At 49.1% G+C, this 23,032-nt stretch overlaps 1 protein-coding gene across 1 annotated transcript in view; it reads left to right on the top strand.

Annotated features, from left to right (window-relative positions):
• The window catches only part of EFCAB8 (EF-hand calcium binding domain 8), a 118,516-nt gene that overhangs the window by 24,602 nt on the left and 70,882 nt on the right, over window positions 1–23,032 (top strand). Inside the window, exons 8-20 of the mRNA XM_058287350.1 lie at window positions 812–896; window positions 1,519–1,643; window positions 4,109–4,185; window positions 5,905–6,035; window positions 10,551–10,618; window positions 10,948–11,096; window positions 12,550–12,684; window positions 14,047–14,157; window positions 15,359–15,586; window positions 16,377–16,447; window positions 17,233–17,437; window positions 19,145–19,339; window positions 20,513–20,662. Coding sequence (XP_058143333.1) covers window positions 812–896; window positions 1,519–1,643; window positions 4,109–4,185; window positions 5,905–6,035; window positions 10,551–10,618; window positions 10,948–11,096; window positions 12,550–12,684; window positions 14,047–14,157; window positions 15,359–15,586; window positions 16,377–16,447; window positions 17,233–17,437; window positions 19,145–19,339; window positions 20,513–20,662 — 1,730 coding nt within the window. The remainder of the gene's footprint in view (window positions 1–811; window positions 897–1,518; window positions 1,644–4,108; window positions 4,186–5,904; window positions 6,036–10,550; window positions 10,619–10,947; window positions 11,097–12,549; window positions 12,685–14,046; window positions 14,158–15,358; window positions 15,587–16,376; window positions 16,448–17,232; window positions 17,438–19,144; window positions 19,340–20,512; window positions 20,663–23,032) is intronic.

Below are 23,032 nucleotides of genomic sequence, written 5' to 3' on the forward strand. Positions count from 1 at the left end.
GTCTGAGGCCCGAGGGGACAGAGGCACTCAGTTACCCATAGTGCCCACATCTCAGCATTGCTTACTCTTTTGCTTGTGACTCCCAATACCTATTCAGCTATTCTTCCATGGAGCCCTAGGCACTGACCTAGGCACCCAGGATATCATAGGCAATCATACAGACATGTTCCCTGCCCTTACAGAATCTACATTTTAGAAGGAGAGACAGATCTGAAATGTCCAAACAAAATAAAAAATAATTAGGGGTTGAGATAAACTCCATGAAGGAAATCAACAAGAAGCCGAGAGAAAGAATGACAGTAGGTCCCAGTTTAGATAGAGAAGGTCTTTTCAAGGAGATGACCCTTGAGCTGAGACTTGAAGGAGTTGGCATAGGAAGTGCCATGGGTGTTCTAGTGGAGGGAAGAGCAGGTGGAATGGCCCTGAAGTGGAAGACCTTGATGCTTTTGAGGAACTAAAAGGTCAGCATGGTGAGCAGGGTGGGAGAGGAGAAGGGGATGGGAGGTAGGGGGTGGAAAGGGGATGTTAGAGTGGCATGAGAAGGGATTGCAGAGGTCCACAGGGGCTAGCCTACACAAGCCTGCAGGCTGCAGTTGGGAGTTGGAATTTTATTCTAGCTACAGTGGGAAGCCATTGGAGAGTTTTTAGCTGGGACTTGGCTTGATGGGTCTACTTTGGAAAAACCTTCCTTTGCCTGCTGTGGGGAAAGGGCTGAAAGTCCAGAGAGGCATCAGGGAGAGCAGTGAGGCTGTGCATTGTTATCTACCAAGGGCTTTGGGTCTATGTGCTTTCCCTTCTGTCTCTTTCCCAGAGTTCTTTGATATTAGTAACCATAAATGTGAATGGGCCTTCACCTTCGTTGATCTGGACAGCTGTGCCCTGGTCATGGACTATTGGTGAGTTGCATGGAGATCAGTGCAGGGTCTTGACAATGGCCACATCACTGGGTAGGGTTGAGCCCCCCAAAAAGCCTCTCTGGAAATGGCTCTGGAAACCTTCCCAGCCCACTGGTTCTGAGGCCCCTCTAGAATGCTGGTGTGTCTGTGTCCTCTTCCCCATAAATCTGCTTCTCTCCAGGGTCTTTTTTCATGGCCACTCAGACCTTGGAGTCGTTGTTGACTCTGCTTTCCCCTCACCTCCACCCAGTCAGCTATTAAATACTGCAGAGGCTTGTCCCACTGAGGCCCAGGACTCTAAGTACTCTAGAAGTCATGGTCCACAGGAGGGGAGACTTGACAAAGAGCAGCTGGAGGACTAGAGATTATTTTATTTTAGTTAAAACAAAACAGAATAGAACGGATTTCTTTTGGACCTGGTTAAACAATAGCCTGGGCCTGGGCCCCTGAGCCTGTGTTCGGCAGCTCAGCAGATGCTGAGGGCAATGCTGGAAGGCCTCACTGTCACTTCCCTGCTCCTAGGGTCGAGTAAGGTTGTTGGAGGAGGGCAGGGATGGGCAGAGGATAGTAGGTAGGTGTGCCCAGCTGGCCCACAGCCTCTTTTGTCTCCATCTTTTCCTAGGTCTGACTATAACAGAGGTGTGTTCTGCTTTGGGGATATCAAAGGCAACGTCATAGTCTTCACCTCTGACAATGTGATCCACGGACTGTTCAACCCCCGTGTCCTCCCCAGGGCTTCAAAGTGGGGTAGTTAATCAGGATGGGCAGAGGGCCTGGGAACGGACTTGAAAGGGTGCTGAAAATCTCTAGCCCATGAGGTGATCTCCTCTCCCCCCACCTCCCTGCTCTGGAGCTTCTGGAAGGCCCTATCCTTCAGAAGCTCATGCTGCAGTGTGGCCCATGAGAGAGAGGGGTGATGGGTATTGGAAGACGGTGGGAAGAGGTTGGGAAGAGGGGCAAACTCTTGGAAGGTGGAGATTGTGTAGGCAAGGTTGGGGGGCTTCAGGAAGAATAAACCCTGGACCAGCTCTATGACCCTGGGGAAGTCACTCATCCCCTCTAAGGGTCTAACTTCCACATACAGTGGTGAGAAGGCTCCTGCTCTCCTTAGCTCTTGAGCTGCGTTTGAGTAGGGGTGGGCAGAGAGGCTGTACTGCAGGTGGCTCTGTGAGACCTGGGGCAGCCTGGTTGGACTTGAACGTGAATAAACACAACTGGCATTTATTGAGCATGTGCTGAGCATTTTGGGTGCATCTCCTCCTGTAATCCTCCCTGCTCTGCCCTGGGGTAGGGGCTCTTATTACTGTCAACGAGGAGAGGAGGAACTGAGGTTTAGAGGGGTGAAGCCACTTGTACGGTTCCCACAGCTGCTAAGTGGTGGCTGTGATTGGAAGTTAGGCGGACTGCCCCAGAGTCTTCACTTTTAACCACTTGCTGGGTTGCATCTCAAATTGATTAAATTCTGAAGGAAGCCGTTTGGAACTAGTCTGCCAAGGAACACTAGGTCCCCAGAGGCTACGGGGCCTCTGAACTGCACCCTGCTCAGGATCAAGCCTTGCTTGGGTATACATGGTGTTGGGTCTCTAGGCCACTCCATGTTCATCTAGAGGAGACCTGGGCCACCAGGGGCCATCAGCTTCAGGGACACTGATCTCTCCAGCGCTTCCTCTTGGGCTGTCAGCTAGGGTTTCTGAATAGGATACCCTCTAGAGGGTCCCAGCCTGGTGATACCCTCCTGCCACTTGCAGGGTGGAAATAAACCCTGCTCTAGGTGTAGCAGTGGATGGCACTCTGCTTTGTCCTTGCCTCATCAGCTTCTGCCCCTCATGGCTGTCCTGCCTGGGTCCAACCTGACCCTGGTCACTCTGAGCCTCCCTGGGCATAGGCCTGGGAAGTCCTGGTGGTTTTTGATGTGAATGGTAAATGGGAAACTGAGGAAGGCCAGTGAAGTTGGGCAGGAGTCCTCTCATCCCACCTGTAGATTGAAGCCTGAATTGAGAGCAACATGAAGACAAGGTGGTCTCAGCATATTGAATTGGGAGGAGAAGGACAGATCTAGCTATGCACCTAGTTCTGTGAGACCTGGAGCCAGTTAACCTCTCTCTGCCTCAGTTTTCTTATCTGTTAAATAGGGGTGATCATACCTGATCCATGGGCTTTGGTATAAGGGTACAGTGAGAGAGCACACTGTGAGGCACATAGTAAGTGCTTGGTGACTATGTTTTCCCTGCCCTCCCTGGATTTCTCCCAGCCTAGTGGGAGAGATAGGCAGATAGACAGATGGTCAGACTGCAGCTCCTAACAAAGCCTCCTCCTGTGTCCATGCACAGCCTGCCCCATTTTAGCAAACATGAGCAACATTCCATCCTGCATTGGACTTCCTTTTCAAGTTTCTTCCCCCCTTGCAAGGTGGGGTGGTGACTTTGCCCAGTAAAATTCTTGGCATAAGCCCCTGGAGCCCCTCCCCTCTCCCCCTAACCGGGTTTTCTCCCCATTCCTGGGAGCTTCTGTCATACCTGAGCCCTGCATTTCTGACCCACTTCCTTAAACTTCTCTGAGGGTGGACTTATGTTTGTCCCTTGATGCCACTGGCTCCTTCTACCTTGTGTCCAAGCCATTTAGCTTGCACCAGGGGCCTAATAGTGCTTTCCCTGAAGACTCATTAGCTGCCTGCCTTGGTGGCTTCAGCAGAAGACTCTAAGCCCTGTGAGGATAGGCCTATGCTTAATGTAGCACCTGGCATATTGTAGTTGCTCCAAACTTAACTTGTTTTATGATGCATACTTCTTGGAACTTGTGGTTGCTGGACAAGGAGCCCATAAAGTTTGAGGCATGATAGCAAACTCCCAAATGATTATTTTCCAGAATGAATAGAGCCTATTTGTTCTCTGCTTCAGCCAAGCTAGAGCTTCCTAGTGAAGAATCAACTTTAGATTACAGCAGCTAGGGAGAGTGAGGAGCCTGAATTCCAGTTCCAGCTCTGTGAGGAGCTTGTGGGGGACTCTGGACAGCACTGTTAGTCTGCCTGGGTCTTTTTCCTGGGATAGGAGACACCTCCACTGGATCTTCAAGACATAGAGAGCTTGACTGAGAGTTTGGGAAGAATTTTGAGAAGCATGAGAGGTGTAGACCAACTCAAGGTGTATTCTGAGGTTTTGATTGTCCAGCAAAGAGGAAGAACTGGTGACGTGGATATTGGTTTTTCCCCCTAGCGGAGCATTGGATCAAAGTTTCTATGCAGAAGCTCTTAAATGAGAAGTCCACTTTGCATAGAAGTTATCGACTGAAGGTAAGTTTTCTCTTTCCTTGCCCTGTTACCACGGTAATTATCTCTACACATGAACTACCCTGGGTTCACTAGACCTTGGGGCATGGTCTCTGGGACAGGGGTGGAGGCACGTCGGGTCCTCTCAGCTCCATGTAGAATACAAATATAACCCAGGTTGACTGCTTCTCTCTCACTACCTTCAATGCCAAGCCCTGGGCCTGGCAATCATAACGTCACTCCCTCCTGGTTTCCCCACTTCCTTTCTTCATGTAGACTTTCTGTACTCATTAGCCAGAAGGATTATGAAATAGAAATATAGTTGTGTCACTCCTTTGCTCGAAATTCCCAGTAGTTTCTCATCACATTTGGAAAAAGTATCTCATGACCAGGGTGTGAGGTGATCTGGCCCCTGGCTGCTCATGGGCTCTCTTCTCATTTACTCTGCTGCAGATATGCAGGCTTTCCCACCTCACTGTTCTTCAGGCTGCAGTGCTCTTCCTCAAGTACCTGTGTGGCCCTTCTCTGCTTCCTTCGGGTCCCTAACCAGCCAATCCAAAACAGCCCTGCCACATGCCTCTGCCTTTATCCCTTTACCTTTATGTGTTTACCACCACCCAACTTTGTAATGTCTATTCATTGTTTTATCACTCTGTTGCCCTCTCGAGTTTGACAGCTCCTTGAAGACAGGAACTTTGTGTGTTGTGGTTGTATCCTCTGTTCTGTCTCCAGGCCTAAAATGGTACCTGGTGCTTAGTGGCCTCCCAGTACATTTATTGACCAAATCATTGAATGAATCTGGCGCTCAGAGCAGGTCTGAGTTGTGTGGCCCAAGGTTCCTAAATGGTTCTTTTTGAGCAGATCAGATCATTCAGGCCCTGTGACCCTCCTGAGTCACACACTGGCACTCTTTCTTTTCCATCTTTCATTTTGGGCATGGTTCTCCCTCCATGTTGCTCAGTAAGGGGTTAGTTCCATGCCTTGAAGTCTTCACTGTGACCGACTCCGGGCCAGGCACTTGGTGAGATAATGTCTGTAAAACTTGAAGTGCCTTGCTCAGAGAAGGTGCTGCACACGTTTGACTGTCCTTCCAGCTCACCCTAGAATTCTCTCTCCTCCATTCTTGTTCTAGAAAGGAAAATCTCCAGTTTGGGAGGTCAAGCGCTGGTTCAGCTCACAGGGCTGGAGTTAGAGAACTCAGAGTCCATTAAGCCAGGCCAACCCTGGGACTTGTGTGCCTCATCCTTTTGTTGCCCACGTGGTGGCAGATGACATTCTCACCCACTACCTGCTTCTGTGCTGTGCTGTGTACTGACAAACATGGAGTGCAGCAGAGGGGCCCAGAAGCACAGGCTCCTCCACTGTGGGGGGCTCCCTATGGACAAGAGGAACTGGGGGCTAGGCAGACTCCTATCTGTCCTTTCTCCCTGCTTGGAATATAGGTGACAGAGAGTAATGTTAGTATAGGCCTGACCTAGCTGTCTTCTAGCTTATAAAACAAGAATTCACTAAATAATAGACTTGAGTGTTCTGAAGCTTTTTCAGTGACATGTGGTGACTACACACTCCTGATCACAGGACCTGGGGCCCTATCACTTTGCTAGAGCTGTCATCACTAGGAGGAAGGCATTAGGCCAGTGATGGCCAGGCTCTTCAGCCCCTAACACCTGTGTATCTTCTGGGGCCTGGCCCTGGAATGCTGCCCTTTGGTTGGGTCTCCCACCTTTGCTGTTCTCTTCCCAGGCTCTCCATCCCAACTGGTGCCAACAGGTCAAGTTCATCCCCCAGCTGAACCTGGTGGCCTCCTGTTCGGCCAGTGAGAAGTCATCTCTGGTGCTGACAATATTGCCATCCAACTCCCCTGAAAACCTCAAGTAAGGGCCACCTCCCTCCCTGCTGAGGCAGTGAGGTTGGGAAGGGGTTGGGTGGTGTTGCTACTGAGAGTGGGCCTACCTCCAGGTTAGCAGCATCTCCTGTGGGTAGAACAGTGTCCTGGGGATCAAGCTAGGTCCAAGGAAGCACTTCCTGCCCTATAGGCCAACAGTGGGAGTGGGGAGTGGGGTGTTTGGTGCATGAGCTCTCGAGTCTGGTTTTAATCATCATTCTGGTATTGCTACCAATGGTGAGAGTATTATAGGACTCTCTTACTCACTAGACTAGACTCAAAACTCAGCATAGAAGCCAGCAGTCAAAATGTCTTCTGAATGAAGGGATGGATGCAAATTACTTCACCTCAATGAACCTCAGTGTCCTCATCCGTAAAAGGGGGGGGGGGGTGATAACAGCACACACTTATCTCTCACTGTGACACTGTATATAATAGGTAGCATTTATTCTTTAGAAATGGTTCTTATCTATTTCCTTCATTCTGGATTCCTCTACATCAGACTGAGTTTCTTCCTTTTCTTTTTCTTTTTAAAAATTTATTTTTTATTTATTTCTCTCCCCTTCCCCCCCCCCATTGTCTGCCCTCTCTGTCCATTCGCTGTATGTTCTTCTGTGACCACTTTCATCCTTATCAGTGGCACCAGGAATCTGCGTTTCTTTTAGTTGTGTCATCTTGTTGTGTCAGCTCTCCATGTGTGCGGCGCCATTCTTGGGCAGGCTGCACTTCCTTTCGTGCTTGGCAGCTCTCCTTATGGGGTGCACTCCTTGTGCGTGGGGTTCCCCTACGTGGGGGACACTCCTGTGTGGCACAGCACTCCTTGCGCATATCAGCACCGTGTATGGGTCAGCTCCACACAGGTCAAGGAGGCCCTGGGTTTGAACCACGGACCTCCCATGTAGTAGGTGGACACCCTATCCATTGGGCCAAGTCCACTTCCTGACACACAGTGGTTTTCAGTGTATTCAAAAGTTGTGCAACCATCACCAAACTAATTTTGGAGTATTTTCATCACCCCCAGAAGAAATTCCATACCCCTTAGCTGTCACCTCCTACCCCCAAACTCCCCACCCCTCCAGCCCTAGGTAACCACTAATCTACTTTACATTTTTGTAGATTTGCTTGTTCTGGGCATGTCATGTAAATGGAATCATTATAGGTGGTCTTTTGTAACTGACTTCTTTTACTTAGCTTAATGTTTCCACAGTTTATCCATATGGTAACATGTATCAGTGCTTTAACTTTTCTTTCTTTCTTTCCTTTTCTTTTTAGGAGGTACCGGGGATTGAACCTGGGACCTCGTAAATGAGAAGCAGGTGCTCAACCACTGAGCTACACCCACTCTGCAGTGCTTTACTTTTTTATTGCTGAATAAATATTCCATTGTATAGATATATCATACTTAATCCATTCATCAGCTGATGGACATTTGGATTGATTCCACATTTTGGCTATTATGAATAATGCTGTGAACATTTACATGCAAGTTTTTGAGTAGATATATGTTTTTAGTTCTCTTGAGTATGTACTTAGGAGTGGAATTGCTGGGTCATATGGTAACTCTGTGTTTAACCAAGCTGTTTTCCAAAATGGCTGCACCATTTCACACACACCACCAGTGCATGAGTGTTCCAGTCTCTCCACATCCTTGCCAACACTTGTTATTGTCTGCTTCCTTAGGATTTTGACTCAGAACAAGGCCACATGGCAACCAAGAAGCCCATCTGAGAGATCCAGAGCTTCCCTGTGCCTCCTAGTTGGTTCGTGGTTTTTCTGGGAAGGCCTCTCTTGTCTTTGTGAAGGTCATTTCTTGGGCCGGGTTGCCCTTGCCTCTGCAGTTTTCCTCCTGCCCCAGGTATTTACTCCCTAGAGCTTTTGGGTCTATGATATTTTATACCTGAGTTGGCTGAAAAATGAACTGCAGCTTCAGATGAATCTTCTTAGGGGAATAGCAGGAGATTTGAGGACTGTGTTGGGAGAGCAGCTGGGGAAGACTGATGACATTCTGTTTGTCCCTTTTTGTCCCAGTTGTTTTCCAGAAGGAAATTCAATACTGGGATATTAGGGCTAATTTAGTTTAACTCCTCATTTTACAGATGGAAAACCCAAGTCTTAGGGAGGAGACAGGAAGATCTTGGCATCTGACTGGGGTTTTATCACAGGCTTTTAAAAAAATCATTCCAGTCCTGATAATAAGTTTGGAAGAGGGAGCCTCTGAGAATGTCTGCTATGGTGGGGAGGTTTCAATTTTAGATTCAGGGCTTTGAATTAGAACAATGTGATGGGATTTCCCATGGAGGTTTGGTTTGCTGAGGGTTGTCTCTACTTTGGTGGTAGTATTACTGCTTATGTGTGGTATGTGTTTTATTTCATAAACGATTCTTGTTTTATTGGGTCCTGAAAGCAGGATGATGTCAGGAGGATCATCTTAACATGGTCTGGTTTGGCCCAGCTGCCTTCCTAATCTCCCCTTTCCACCTTCCCTTTTTAGCCACACTGGTTTCTTTGAGGCTCAGGTATAGCCCTGCTCCTGGCCCTTTGCATTGCTGTCCTCTCTGCCTGGTGTGCTTCTGGAGGGTTTTGGTTTTGGTGGTTAGAATTTTTTATTATGAAAAACTTCAAACATAATAAAAAATAGAGAAAGTATTATTCTTTAATATCTAATACCTAGTTCAAGTTCATATGTCCCCAAATGTCTCAAATATGACTTTTTACAGTTACATGGAATCAGATATAAATCATGTTTTAGGATGGTTTAGAGCAGAGGAATGATTTGTATCTAAGAGCATTTGTTGGCAGCTCTGGTAAAAGTGGAGAGTACATGGTGGGAGAGGCAGTGGGGAAGGCAGGGAGGAGGCCTCTGAAACATTTCATACTGCATGTGATGGTGGCCTGGAGTTGGCCAGTGGAGTGGAGATGGAGGGATTTGAGGTACATTTTGGGGGTGGGTTGAAGAATATATTCACACATACAACTCTCACCATTTTTGTCTGACTGTAGTACAGCATATTGGTCGGCAGGTGGCACCATTGACCACTTGCTGGTCTCCAGTTCTTGGAGATGCCCTCTCAGGCTTCTGCAAGTGGGGCCTGGCATTGCCAACCTCAGCTGTCTCTGCAGTCTGTCTCCCATCAAGGCAGCTTGGAGTCTAGCGGTGTGGCTCACCAGTGGATGGCCTGACCTGAGTTCTTCAGGTGTAGGGGCTGGCCGTGAATGGGACCTAAGAACAGGGACGGGGTGGAGGCATTCAGGGTGCACCTGGCAGCAGGGCCTGTGTTGAATGTTTGAACAGACAGACTTTCCCATTTCTCTCGCTTCTGTCACCACCATCTAAACTAAGCTATCATCATCACCTCCCCATAGTTACCAGCCTCACTGAGATCCCCTGGTGGCCTCCCACCCTCTTCTTTGCACAGTGACAGGCTTCATTGCTCCCAGCCTTTGCCAGGGCCATGTGGTCCAGCCTCTGCCTGCCTTTCCCACCTCTTCTCATCCACTGCCTCCTTCCCACCTGTCCCAGCCACACTGGCCTTGTCAAGGGCCCCTGCTTCTACCTGAAACTTCATCCTCCCCTCCCTGTTCCTGCTGTTCCTCCAGGTCTCAGCTTCAGTGTCCCCTCCTCTGAGAGGCTGTTGAAAGTAGGTCTCCCTCAATCATCCTCTGTCAAAACAACCTGTTTATTCCCCCAGAACTTAACTATAATTGGTAAATATACATCCCCTGTCTCCCTGTTCTTTTACTGCACAATGTTAATGCAGGAAAGGGAGCCACACAGGATGACACCCAGATTACTGTCTTAGGCCCCTGATGAGTGGCAGTGCCTTTGACTGAGAATCTGAAGCAGTAGGAAGAGGTGGTTTAGGGAGAACCTTTGAACTGAGTTTTGAAGAAGAGTTTAAGGAGGAAGGACCGGCAGGGTGAGATGTCATAGGTAAGAGGGAATGGCATGTGCCAATGCACAGAGGTTCGAGGGTTCTTGGGCCTATAAGGGGCACTGGGCCCTAACCTTCCTGGAATTCCTGCCTGTGATCTTGGGCAAAATTTTTTCCTTTTTCTTCAGTGTTCTTGTGCCCAGCACAGGGTTGATGACACTCTTCAGGGTTGTGGGTGGGGTCCACAAGGCAGTACCCAGCACAGGCATGTAGCAGGAGCTTGGCACCCAGGAACTTTCTTCCCTTTTCCTTTTCCCCAGAGCCTTTTTCTCTTGATTTGTGTCATGGGTGGGAAGTACAGTTGACATGAAGATCAAGGTAAGTTTGCCCTTTGAATGAGGCAGAATGCTTAATACATGGAAAGAGTTGCTCCTGCTTTGGTGCTGATTTCACCTACCATCCTGATGTGGCTGTGGACTGAGCCCTGAGCAGGGTGTCTGGGGCTGCACCTCTCCTTGGAAGGAGAGGAATGACTTTACCTGAGGCCTCCCAGGTGGCTGTGCCTCCAGTGCTTCTCCACCCCAGTCTCAGTGGCTCCCAGCCCTGCAGCTCTCACCTCTTTGATGTTATAGGTCATCAGTGCTGGATTTAAGGAGAGGGATTCTTTGCTTTGATTACCTACCAGACAAGAACTTCCTGGGTAAGTCATCTTCATGTCACCCAGAACTGCTGGTCCAGTAGGGCTAGGGCAAAGGCTTCTGGGGCTGTGGGGACCCTCAGAGGTGAGAAGGCCCTGCAGTACTGGTATCTATGTGGCCTCCTCTCCTGTCTGTCTTGTCTCCTCTCGTTGGCACCAGGGGTTGTGTGATAATGGTTCTGCTTGGGATGGCAATGGAAGCGGTGGGGCAGGAGGACCAGAGAGGCTAATTGGACCCTTCATCTGCCAGCTTGGCTGAGATTCCAGGCCTGGCCCAGAAGAAGGTTTCTTGTGTAGGTCCCTGGTGGCGAATACCCATTTCTTGATCCCAGTGACAGGTGGCTATGACCCCATCATTCGCCTGTGGACCCCCTTCTTGAAAAAACCTATGTGGCTTTTGAAGGGGCATCAGACCTCGGTGATGCACATCCAAGTGAACCGCAAGAACTACAGCATCCTTATCAGCGTCTCCAAAGACAAGGTGCTGACCCTCGGACCACACCCCTCATGACTCCTCTCCCTCCAGTTCCTGGTCCTGGGGAAAAACCCTGGTCCTGGGAACAATAATCTAGCTCAGCCAGTTCAGTGGACCAAGATTTGGGCAGAAACTGAGGCCTGGAGGAATGGTGTGACCTCCTGGTCCCTGGTCCCACACCTGGTCAAAACTCTAGAGAAGGACCCCAGGTGAGATCACTGTGAGGGGGGCTGTGGGCCCTGACAGCCCAGTAGAGGGCTGTGTCCAGGCTGAGCAGACTTCAAAGCTGGACTCCTATGTGGCTCAGCCTGGCTTCTGTCTTTGTGGTTGAGGGTAAGGCTCTTCCCTTTTCTGAGTCTCCTTAGCCCCAGAGTGGGTAGTTGAGTGGCTTGAAGGAGAACCATTAAGTGAAAGAGCAGTGCAATGTCTGGCTCATAGTAGGTGTGTAATACATGTAAGCTGCATGCCTGCTCTCCCCTTCTTCCCAGGCCCAAAATTGTACCTCTTAACTCTACTTCTTGTGACTGGTCATTTCTCAGATCCCCAGGGGCTCCCCTGCTCAGAACCCCTGTCACTTTCTCTTCTGTGGCTATAAGTTCAGGGTATTGTCCCAACTGCTGGGCTGCTTAGGGCAACTCAGCCAGGGTGGGGATGAGGGCCGATGGCTCCAGGTGCCCAACTATGGGGGACAAGTTTGTGTTTTCAGGGACTCAGTGGATGGAGAATTGGCACCACTTCTTCACTTTTGCTATGGCATGTAATTATCACAGCAGCCCTGTGAGCTGGGCATTATCACCTTTAATGAAGGATCAGCAGCTAGAGGGCAGGGGGACAGGAATGGATTTGCTGAAATTCTGAGGGTCGGTGATTGCCAGGGCCAGGATGTAGGTTGGAATCTGCTTGACTCCAAGTCCATGCCCTTTCTAGCTCACTGCAGAGTCCTCTGAGCAATGAGGAACCTAGAATGGACTTCCATGGGAGAATTCCTCAGTCTGGGATGAGTGAAAGGAGGCTACTTTGGGGACAAGCAGGCCTTTTTTTTTGCAATTGTTTTGGTACCCACTCTCCTCATGTGTCCCAAGCTGGTCTTACCTCTGTGTGTGGCCACAGCACGTGAAGACCAGGGGAAGTGGGGGATACTGCCTTGGTTGGTCCTCATCCTTAGGGGTTGAGCATCAGCTTCTCTGCAGGGTTGAGGCCATGAGTGAAGGCTCTGGGGCTGGGGCTGTGCTTGGCCCTTATTCACTGTGTGCCTCAGTTTCCTGTCTGAGCAATAAGAATAGTGCCTCTGTTGAATGGCTGTTACCCCTGGCAGATTTGCAGAACAATGGCTGTGTGCTGGAAGAGCCTGGACAGGGTACACCTGGCCCTGCTTTCAGGGTGCAGCCACGAGGACTCAGGTGCCAGCTGCATCCCTGAAGATCCACTCTTGCCTCTTTGCCTGTTTGCCGTCCTTCAGAATATCCGCGTGTGGGACATGCAGGACTACATATGTCTCCAGTCCTTCTGTGGGAAGCTTTTTGAACTGGGAAACTGCCCCATTACCAGCACCTACTTCCACAAGAATGACACCCTCATCTGTAGCACCTACTCTGTGAGTGCTGTCCCTGGAGGGAGATGGGCTCATGGTCTTGGGGTAGTGGGTGGCTACAGTGGCTGGGGTTTGATATCCCATAGGGCTACCAATGGATGATTACATCCTGTCCCTCCCACAACTGCCATTCAGATGAAGTTTCTAGACTCCCATAGCCTGGCCCATGAGGCTCTCTTTTTTTGCTGAAAATTTGCTGAAACATTGTCTCTAGGTCCCCTCCCTACACCCCATCATTCCCAGTGTTCCTGCTCTCTCTTTTCCCCACCTGCACATCCTTCGGGTTCTCCCTCTGGAAGACCCCCCTGACCCCAGCCTGGGTTAGGAGCCTCTCCTCCACACTCCCTTGGTCCTTGCCTGCCCTTGGTCACAGCCCTTGTCACTCTCTCCAGACTCTGTTACCTGACTGTCTTTTTTGCTAAATCATGAACTCCAGGGAGGCAAGGGTCACACCTTAGCAGCCTCTCCCAAGGAGAGAACCTGGAACAAACTGACATGAAGACATCCTGTGAGCTGTGACTTGGCCGGTGCCCACAAGATTGGGATGAGTAGGAGGTGCTGATGCCCAGGGTGGTGGAAGTGGAGGGTGTGACAAGATGGGAGCTTTGGGACCTGGGAGAGCTCGGCAGCCAGCAGGTAGGCTCTGCTTAGGAAGGGAGAAGAGGGTGTCATTTGAGGTTGAGAGGAGGGGGCAGTCCTTGTGCACGTGGCTGGCTTTCCTTCAGAGAGCAGGTGTCTTGAGAAGGGATCTAGGGAGGTCTTCATCTCTTTGCTGAGTGCCAGGCTGACTGCAAGTATTTACTCAGTTAAATAGACCTTTCTTAAAAGTTCTTTTCGGATCATCAAACATCAATCCCCTGCTCTTTGTCAGGAGCTGAGAATATATTAAGAAGCCATGTGCCATCTCTTAAGGAACTTACAGGGTAGAAGAAAAACATGATTTCAGTAGAAAGTGCTAAGTGCTACCAAAGAGTATGTTAGCTGCTTCAGGGAGCATGGAAAAAGGATCTTAGCCTTAACCTGGTGTAGGGGTGGTCACAGAAGTCTTCCTGGTGAAGGGGGCAACTGATTCAGGCTGTAAGCTTCTCAGAAGTTATAAGGTGAGAGGGACCTTGGACTGGACTTGGGCTTTGGGGTTCTAGGAATACTAGGTTTGTGAGGCCCAGCCCTGGGGAGTGGGGGCCATGGAGTAAGGGTGAGGGGTATCAGTAGTCCTGATGAGGGCCTGGGGGTTGGCTTGGCTGAGACCTGCATGCAGTCAGGATGTCTTCATGTCTCTGTTTATTGGAAGTTTCTCCCTGGGATCGACCACTGAGGGCAGAGCCTTCTGACTGCCCAGCTATCTGCCCTTCTCCTTACTTGCAGATTGGGATCCTAAAAGGGTACTTGGAATCCCTGGGACCTCAGAAATCAGGGGAGGCCACAACTTACAGTGCACCCCTGTGTGCTGTCCTCTACAGCAAGATCTTTAAACAGGTGAGTGGGTGGGGCTTACCTCTGAGGCTGGCTGGAGGGCTGGGTGACACTGGCAGGACCCAACCTCCCCATGTGCCCAGGTCTGCAGCCAAGGAACAGTTAGCTCAGGTTGTGTGGATGGGGCAGAACTCATACAGTTTTGGTGCTGGAGGAGCAGGTGGCAAGTGAGAACTGGCCCTGCAGACAGATTGGCTGACATCAGATGCCAGCCCTACCACTTGGCTCTGGGATTGCCTGGCTCCTCTGGCCTTCAGTGCCCTTCTGACTGCCTCAGGTCAGTTTTAGACAGGCAGCTGCTTCACAAGGAGGGTGAGATGTAACGCTGGTCATGTAGAGGATCCTGTAAAGTTCCCAGGGTGGGTGCTGTCACTAGGCGCTATTTTCCAGGGAGGTCTTAGTTGACTTTGTCCCCTGTGGGAAGGGAGGGAGGCCCAGGCAGAGTTCTGGTCCTGAGCAGCTATCTCTGGGCTGGGCAGGGTAACTGGGTATATACCATTGTTTTCAAGGTATGAGAGCAGAAAGGGCTGCTGGGGCCTCTGCCTTCTCTCCTGGGGACCTGTCTGTGGCTTGAGCTCTGTGCAGGGCAGGCTGTATCTGCTGCAGGCAGCCTTTGGCCTAATGAAGCTGGAGCCCCCCTCTCTGTCTTTCCTCCTGTTCTGGCTCTTCAGTGCCTTCAGTTTTGTTTTTTTTAAACCCACCAGCTTTCCTAGATATTCTCAGCAGGAGGGTTGGTCTGAAACAGCGTCACCTTGCTGCTGCATTATAGCAGTTTTAATGGCAGCCACATGTTTTGTTGGGTGGACTGACCAGCTTTTACTCTCAATATTCTTCTACTTTTGGGACAGTTAGTTTTTTTCCTGTTTTTTGTTTTTTTTTTCTTTTTTTCCCTGTGATTAATGATGCTGCAATAAATGTCTTTTCTGAATTAGGCATTATTTTCTCTGGATAGATTCCAATACACACCATTTCTGAAGTAAAGGGAACTTCACTAAACTGGTTCTTTCTAAAAGAGCTGTGCCAGTTTGCACTGCCCCATGATACAGAGGAAATTCTGTTTTTAAGAGTGACTTACCTTGTAGCAAGGGGGCCCTGAGCATCTGTTTTCTCATTGCATGGAGGAAGGAGGGCTTGCTGGAGGTGCCCTGGGGAGTGGGGGCACTGGCCTCTCCAGGAGCCCCCAGCTATGTGTGTTTCCCCATAGGTGGTGAGTGGCAGTCTGAAGGGCATGGTGAGTGTGTGGGAAATCATGACAGGCAGGAGGATGATGCAGTTCTTTGTGGAGGAAACCCAGAACGTGGAGCTGACCGCCATGGCCCTGGATGAGTCAGAGCGGTGCTTGCTCACTGGTTTGCGCGACGGCACAATTAAGATGTGGAACTACAATATTGGTGACTGCCTGCTGACTTTCCCCAAACTTGACCAACTGGAGGTCAGTCTGGTTGGTCAGCTGGAGCCAGGGAGGTACACTTGAGAAGCAAAGCCCAGCTTCTGGGACCCTGGGTTGCATGATTTGAAGCAAAGTTATCCAAGAGTACAGGCTCTGGAGTCAGACTGTCTGGACCCAACACCCCCTGAGCCTTTATGTCCTTGGGCATAAAATGAAGGTGGGCAGCAGTGCCTACCCTTAGTAAGCTTTCTACAAATGTTAGTCACTCTTGCTCTTTCTATTTGGTAGCACTTCTTAGCCTACATATTGGAGCTTGGGATTGCCTTTCTAGAAGTGGGGTCAAGTGATTCAGAGCCACCTTTGTCCCCCCTGATTTGGGAAACGTCTGAGAGGATTATGGGGACAGTCTTTGAATGTGGCATCAAGCAAAGCCAGCAGCCCCACTTTGGGATTTGAGTCTATTATCTTGACCCCTTTGACACAGTCCTTTAACCAGTTCAGAAGGAGCATTTAGCCAAGAAGCTGGGAAGATGAGTAGTGGTCCAGATTCTACTACTGAGTAGCTGTTTGACCTTGGCCAGGTCTCTTGTCTATTCTCCAGTTTTCCCTTTGTATAATGGATAGGGCTACCTCCCCTGTATTCTAAGTCCATCAAATGAGGTAATGGGATGTGAGAGTAGGCTGAAATATATACTGTGGTATCAACTATAGGGAATCCTTATCTTCACTGAGTGTTTTGATTTCTCGTTTGGTACCTTTAGGAAGACAATTGGGGCTCAGAGAAATTTTATCTGAGGAGCCTTAGAGTCATATTTTCTTTCCTCTTCAATAGGTTAGTGGGATTATCCACATGAACAAAGTGTTCTATGTGACAGGATGGAGTAAGCGAATCACTTGTTTCACGTAAGTAGTGAGAATGCATCATGAGTAGATAGGGGCAGCTCACTGTTCTCTTTACTCCAGATGGATTCTCCATTCCTTGCTTTCCTATTGGCTGGACCATCAAGCAGGAAATTGGTGGGTAAGGCCGCTTGCTTCATCTGCTCATCCATCCATTCATTGAGGCTGGTTTGCTCTAGGCTTTGTGCTAGGTGTAGGTGTGGGTATAAGTAGGAATGATGGCGTTTCTGTCCTCCTGGAGCTTATAGTTCAGTGGCAAAGGCAGTAAATTGTAAGGTATGTTAAGCATTATGAAAAAAAACCCCACAGATTCTTAGGGGGGAGGGGATGAAAACGTGATTTATTCCTGGGAAATGTTCAGAAAAGGCTCTGTTGAGGATGTTGCAGAGATCTGAAGAGTGAGCAGGTGGGATCTCAGAAGAGCAGCAAAGGGCTTGGGATGGGACAAGTATTCTAGGGAGAGGGAACAGTGTGTGTAAGGGCCCTTCCTCTTTAGGCCATACTTTCCCCTTTTTTAAACCTTAATCCTTACCCAGGTGTCTGAATGGGATGGATTAATATTCATTATTTGTATTATTGTATATTAATTTCCATAGAGCCCCATGGACACAGTTTTTATGGTAGGCACATAGTAGGTGCTTAGTAAATAAGGTCAGTGAGGTAAAGCTTCAACCCTGCTCTGACATCTGAGAGTGCCCTCATCTGGGTCTGCTCTCAGTGTCCTAAAGGCTTTGGGGTTCTTCTGAGTAGAGCATTAAAGGCCCCTCTGCCTCTGGCTGTGGATGCAGGTTCCGCAAGGTGAAGCCGGTGCTCTTGTGCAAACACTGGCCAATATTCCACACTGAGGATATCCTGAGCATGGCCAAGTACCAGAACCAGTTCCTCGGGACCTCCTCCTACAATGGAGACATCCTCTTCTGGAATGTCAACATGTTCAAGCCCATCTTAAATTTCAACGCCTCTAAGAGCCCCTTCCCCTTGGAGCCTAAGAAGGTATGTTCAACAAGAATGTGCCCTCCTCTCGCCTTTCTCTCATTTGTGGGCCCGAATCTCACGGTGGGGGCGATGGGGAGGAGGAGGTAGGGAGCACCTAGGAAGTAGAAGGGATGGGAGTGATTTGTTCTGGAAGGAGTTAGGGGTTGGGGCCTCAAGCCCATCCCAGGTGGGGAGGAGGACCCCAGCTCCAATTCTGGACTTGTACAAAATTTTTCTCCTTCATTTAAAAGAGCACAGGCTATTCTTTGTCCCTCATCAAACCCTTCAACCCCTCGACTCTGGCTGAGCCCTGATGTTATCCCTGGTGCAAGATCTGGGCTGGGGTCAGAGGGCAAAAAGACAAATAGTTTGTGGACTCTGTTGTCACAAAGCCGTCTTTGTGGGGTGGGGCAGGGAGACAGTTCTTAGCAGGCTGTAATGATCATAGGTGGGTCCTCAGTGCTATGGGGCATGAGTGAAGAAGCAGATAACTCTGCCAGGGAGAGAGCCTGCCTTGGTGGAGGTGGGAAGGCTTTAAGGAATTATTTTAGGGTTTTGGTTAATAAACAGCAGCCCTGAGCCTCAACTTTATGTGCACAACCCAGTTAAGCCTCACAGCAATGCTATGTGGTGGGTTCTAGAATTATCCTCATTTGACAGATAAGAAAGCTGAGGCGCAGAGAGGTGAAGCACCTTGCCTAAAGACTCACAGCCAAGGAGTGGTAGAGTCGGGATCCAAATTCAGGCAGTCTGATGCCAGAAACTAGGGTGCTAATCTTTTCCTCTCTAGTAGATTACTCACACCTTGAAGGTGGCTTGTATTTTACCCATCACTCTTTTTTAAAAAAATTTATTTATTTATTTATTTAATTCCCCCCTCCCCCGGTTGTCTGTTCTCTGTGTCTATTTGCTGCGTCTTGTTTCTTTGTCCGCTTCTCTTGTCGTCAGCGGCACAGGAAGTGTGGGTGGCACCATTCCTGGGCTGGCTGCACTTTCTTTCGTGCTGGGCGGCTCTCCTTACAGGGTGCACTCCTTGCGTGTGGGGCTCCCCTACGCGGGGGACACCCCTGCGTGGCAGGGCACTCCTTGTGCACATCAGCACTGCGTGTGGGCCAGCTCCACACGGGTCAAGGAGGCCCGGAGTTTGAACCACGGACCTCCCATGTGGTAGACGGACGCCCTAACCACTGGGCCAAGTCTGTTTCCCTTACCCATCACTCTTAACTATTACCTCTTTGAGCTATCTCTGTCCTTGGCAGGGACTTGTAAACTCCATGTGGTCTCTGAATTACCATGGTTTAGCAGATTAAATCTGGAAGGCACTTTAGGGTCACCTCATTCAGAGATGAGATGCTGAGATGGGTAGAGATATTTAGAGGCCTCTACAGGGGGCTCCCGTGGATAGACTTCACACAGGCAGCTCAGCTTTTATCTGTTTTACACTTTGGAGTGCCCCTTAAGATTAAATGCAACCTCAAAAAATATTTGGATAATACTGTCTGTTCTACAGATGAGGAGATGAGTCCCTCCCAGGAAAAGTGCCCTGCCTGTGGACTCTCAGTGCATTAGCAGTTGGCCCAGTGATTCTGGTTTGATGTTTTCAGTTTCTGGGGAGCAAACCTTGGGGTAGCTGGAAGGCTTTGTGGTGTTGCTGTTGTGTTGGAGGCCCTGCCGTTCCCTCTGGGACACTGCAGCACCTCAAGGACTGCTTTCCCCCTGGTACAGGTGGAAGACACAGAAGGCGACCTGATCAAAAGATGCCATATGAAGGAGCAGAAGTGGGCATACAAGCCCCCACTCCACCTCTCTAGCTTCAGTGCCAAGACTGTGGCCAATGCCAGCCGGAGGCGAAACCTGTCAGCCCCTCCTGTGATGAGACGCTCAAAGGGAAAGGAATCCAACAGTCTCTCGCCCCAGCAGGTGGGAGAAAGTGCCAGGCCAGGGGACCACCCTCGTGCTTAGGCAACCTCTGTCTGTTTGCTTCCTTACTTGAATGCCCTTTTCCCAGAGTACCTTCAGGATCTATCAACTCACTTGCTTTGAGCACTGCAGGCCTGGCAGGGCACCACCCTGTTTTAGGCTTGACAGTGGTGGAGGCAGCATCTGTCCCTGTATCTAACCTGCTCTGCTGCCCTGAGCCTGGGCGTGGTCCCTTTCCTCAGCAGCCAGTACAGGCTCAAGTGTCTAAAAGGTTGGCAGGATCCAAAGGGAACACAGCCCAAAGGGCTTAAAAGTGGATGGTAGACCCTAGGCTGCATTCTCAGCCCTCAAGTTCAAGTTACTTGGCTCTGGCCCTGGCCACCAGTTGCAGAAGTGAGCTGTACAGGGTACCTGCCTTCCCCAACAGGCCTTGCCTCCCCAGAGACAGGCTCCAGGGGGAGACCCAGATGAGACAATCCACTTTTCTCCTCTGGGGCCCTCATTTCTGCCCCAGGATGAACCCTTCCAAGGATGAGTGATCATCCTATTTTGAGAGAAGTAGAGGGAAAGAGCAGGGGGAGCTACGCTTTTTCCCTTGGCCGGGGAAGACTTGACCTTGGACTTTTACAAGTACAGCAATCCCATTGTGGGGTGGTGGAGGAGCCAATTGGAAGGGTTCATCAATCAAAGTCTGATTTCCATTCTTGGGAAGCAAAGGCTTAAATGAGAAAACACTACCTTCTCAAAATACGTAAGAAATGTCAGACATATTTCAGTCTAGAGGAGATCAACATGATCTGCTAAGGCATACTTCTGCTTAAAGATGTAGGCAATTTGTATTACCATAAGACTACACTATCCTAGTCTGAAGTATCAGGGTTACATCACTGCATTCAAATCTTGGGCAGAAGCATGGTCTCTTCCAGGACGAAAGAACAGTTTTCCCCCAAAAGCACACCCAAATCTCTGCCCTGCAGAGCAGAAATTGCTGGTAACTTAAATTGGGCATTTCCCATCATCAGACTTCTTCAGGCCATGATCCCCCAGATGCCTGCTAGACTTTTCACAGGGTATAGTATCTACTGAGTGACTGCTTTTTCAGGGACTGCTTTGGGTTTTTGTTTCCCTGTGGGGCAGGGAGATACTGTCATTGCAGCCTATTTTGCTTTCCAGAAACCTCTCAGTGCTGGCAGCTCCAGGAGGCTGACAAAGTCCTACATCAAACAGTCACAGTCATTTCCTGGAGAGGGGGGAAGGAGAAGAGAGGGAACCTGGAAAAAGTCGATGCTGCGGTATTCCTACTCGGTGGCGTCGGTGGAGAAGGTGGGCGATGCTCAGCCTTGCCTGGAAAACGAGACAGGGAGTGAGGGGTCAGAATGGAAATGCAGTGTCTGCGTGTCTGGGGGCTGGGGCCAGAGTGCAGGAGCTGCCTACCGAGGTGAGCAGCATCCTTCCTGGCTCGTAGGGCTGGACTGGGAGGAGAGGTGCCATTTCCAGAACCCACTTTAAAATGTCCTGCTACCTGGGAAGGTGTCATATACGACATGTGAGTGAGGATTAGTTTATTTCTGTTTCTTCGTCATGTAGGACAGAGCTGCCTGCCATCCAGCTCCAGGGGGTCAGAGACTTGAGAATGAGGGGAGCAGTTCCTTCAGAGCTATCCTGAGGAGGGTGGGGTTAGAGAGCTAGAGTAGCTGGACATATCCCCCCACCCCCAGTTTCTGAATGTTCTTTTTTCTATTTTTAAAATTACCTTAAAAAGTTTAAGAGCAACCTATACTAGTTGATAAACAACAACATAGAGGTGTGTAAAGCAAAAACTATTATAAAAATACCTATGTATCAATCCATCCCACACCATCCCACTCCCCAAGAGTAACCTCAGGTAATAGATTGAATTTAGCCTTCATATTTTTTTGTACACTGGAGATATAAAATTATAGCTGTATCATGCCATTTGCTTTTTTTTTTTTTTTAAACTATCAGGACCAGGGATTGAACCCAGGACCTAGCATGTGGGAAGCCAGTACTCAACCACTGAGTCTCATAAGATCCCTGCTTTTTTAACTTACCAATATATCATGGGTATGTTCTCACATTAGTCATTGGTTTTTTGTTTTTTTTAAAAGATTTATTTATTTCTCTCCTCCCCCCCCCCCCCAGTTTTCTGCTCTCTGTGTCCATTCACTGTGTGTTCTTTTGTGTCTGCCTCTATTCTTGTCAGTGGCACGGGAATCTGTGTCTCTTTTTGTTGCATCATCTTGCTGCGTCAGCTCTCCGTGTGTGCAGCACCACTCCTGGTCAGGCTGGACTTTCTTTCGCACTGGGTGTTTCTCCTTATGGGGCGCACTCCTTGTGTGTGGGGCTCCCCTACACGGGGAACACCCCTGCATGGCATGGTACTCCTTGCACACATCACCACTGTGCTTGGGCCAGCTTCACATGGGTCTAGGAGGTCCTGGGTTTGAACCACGGACCTCCCATGTGGTAGGCAGACGCCCTATCCATTGAGCCAAGTCCACTTCCTTCTCACATTAGTAATTTGGATTGTCTTCTTCTTTTGTTAAGTTATTTCTTTTGAATAATTGCATAGTGTCCATAGTTTGGATGTACCATAAAAAATTAAACCAGTCTTCTATTGACAGGCATGTACTTAAGTTCCAATTTTTAACCTTTACAGATAGTACTTCATTGAACATCCTTGTACACATTTTTGGGCATTTGTGTGAGTATATCAAAAGGCTGGATTCCTGAAGCAGACTTGCTAACAGCCCCCACCCCTTTATGTTTGTGAATCCAAAGTCGATGACTCAAGCTTAAACTTGAGGGCTGGTGACCTTGTCCTGTCAGGGCACCGGCAGTTATTTGTTGAGTGCTTACTACATGTCAAGCACTGGGGAGAAAGCAGTGAACCGAAGAGACAAACATCCCACCCTCATGGAGCTTACATTCTAACTGGGATGAGACAGACAATTAACATATGTGGCATGTCATAGGACAAATAAGCTGGGAGGAGGGTAGGGAGAACATGCATGGGAGGTGAGTCTGGGGGTGCTGTTTTAACAGAGTGGTCAGGGAGGGCTTCACAGAGAAGGTGGCATTTGCACAGAAATTGAAGGAAGTGAGGAAACATGGCTTGCAGTTATCCAGAAGGACAATGACCTAGGTGGACAGTGACCCCTCCACCTGGCACAAAGGCCCTCAGGTGGAATCCTATTTGGAATGTTCAAGGAAGAGCATCTCTCTCACTCTCTCTCTCCTACCCCACTTTTTCTCCCCCCTCACCCTCTTTCTCCCTGCCTTTCTCTCTCTTCATCTCTCTCTGTTTTCCTCTCTGATGGTTTCTCTCTCTAACAGAAAGTGATAGATGTCCTACACTGAAACAAAAATTCAAACTGTATTGTAGTGTAAGTAAAAGAATAATGGTCTCTCTCCTCAATCTCCAGAGGTAACTACTGTTAAGATATGTGCTGTATTGTACCCCTTGAGACTTTTTTTCCTGTGCATATACAAGCTGATACATATATGACCATATATATATGCATATAGATTTTTTTCACCAAATATTTTATTATAATATTCTGCAGACTATTCTTTTTCACCTGACAATCTTGGGCATTTCTTCATGACATTGTTTATGGAGTCACAACCTTCCTTTTATTAGCTGCATAGTGTTCTAGAACATGCTGTATG

Source organism: Dasypus novemcinctus, chromosome 24 (assembly GCF_030445035.2).
Source record: "Dasypus novemcinctus isolate mDasNov1 chromosome 24, mDasNov1.1.hap2, whole genome shotgun sequence".
Classification (NCBI taxonomy): Eukaryota; Metazoa; Chordata; class Mammalia; order Cingulata; family Dasypodidae; genus Dasypus; species Dasypus novemcinctus.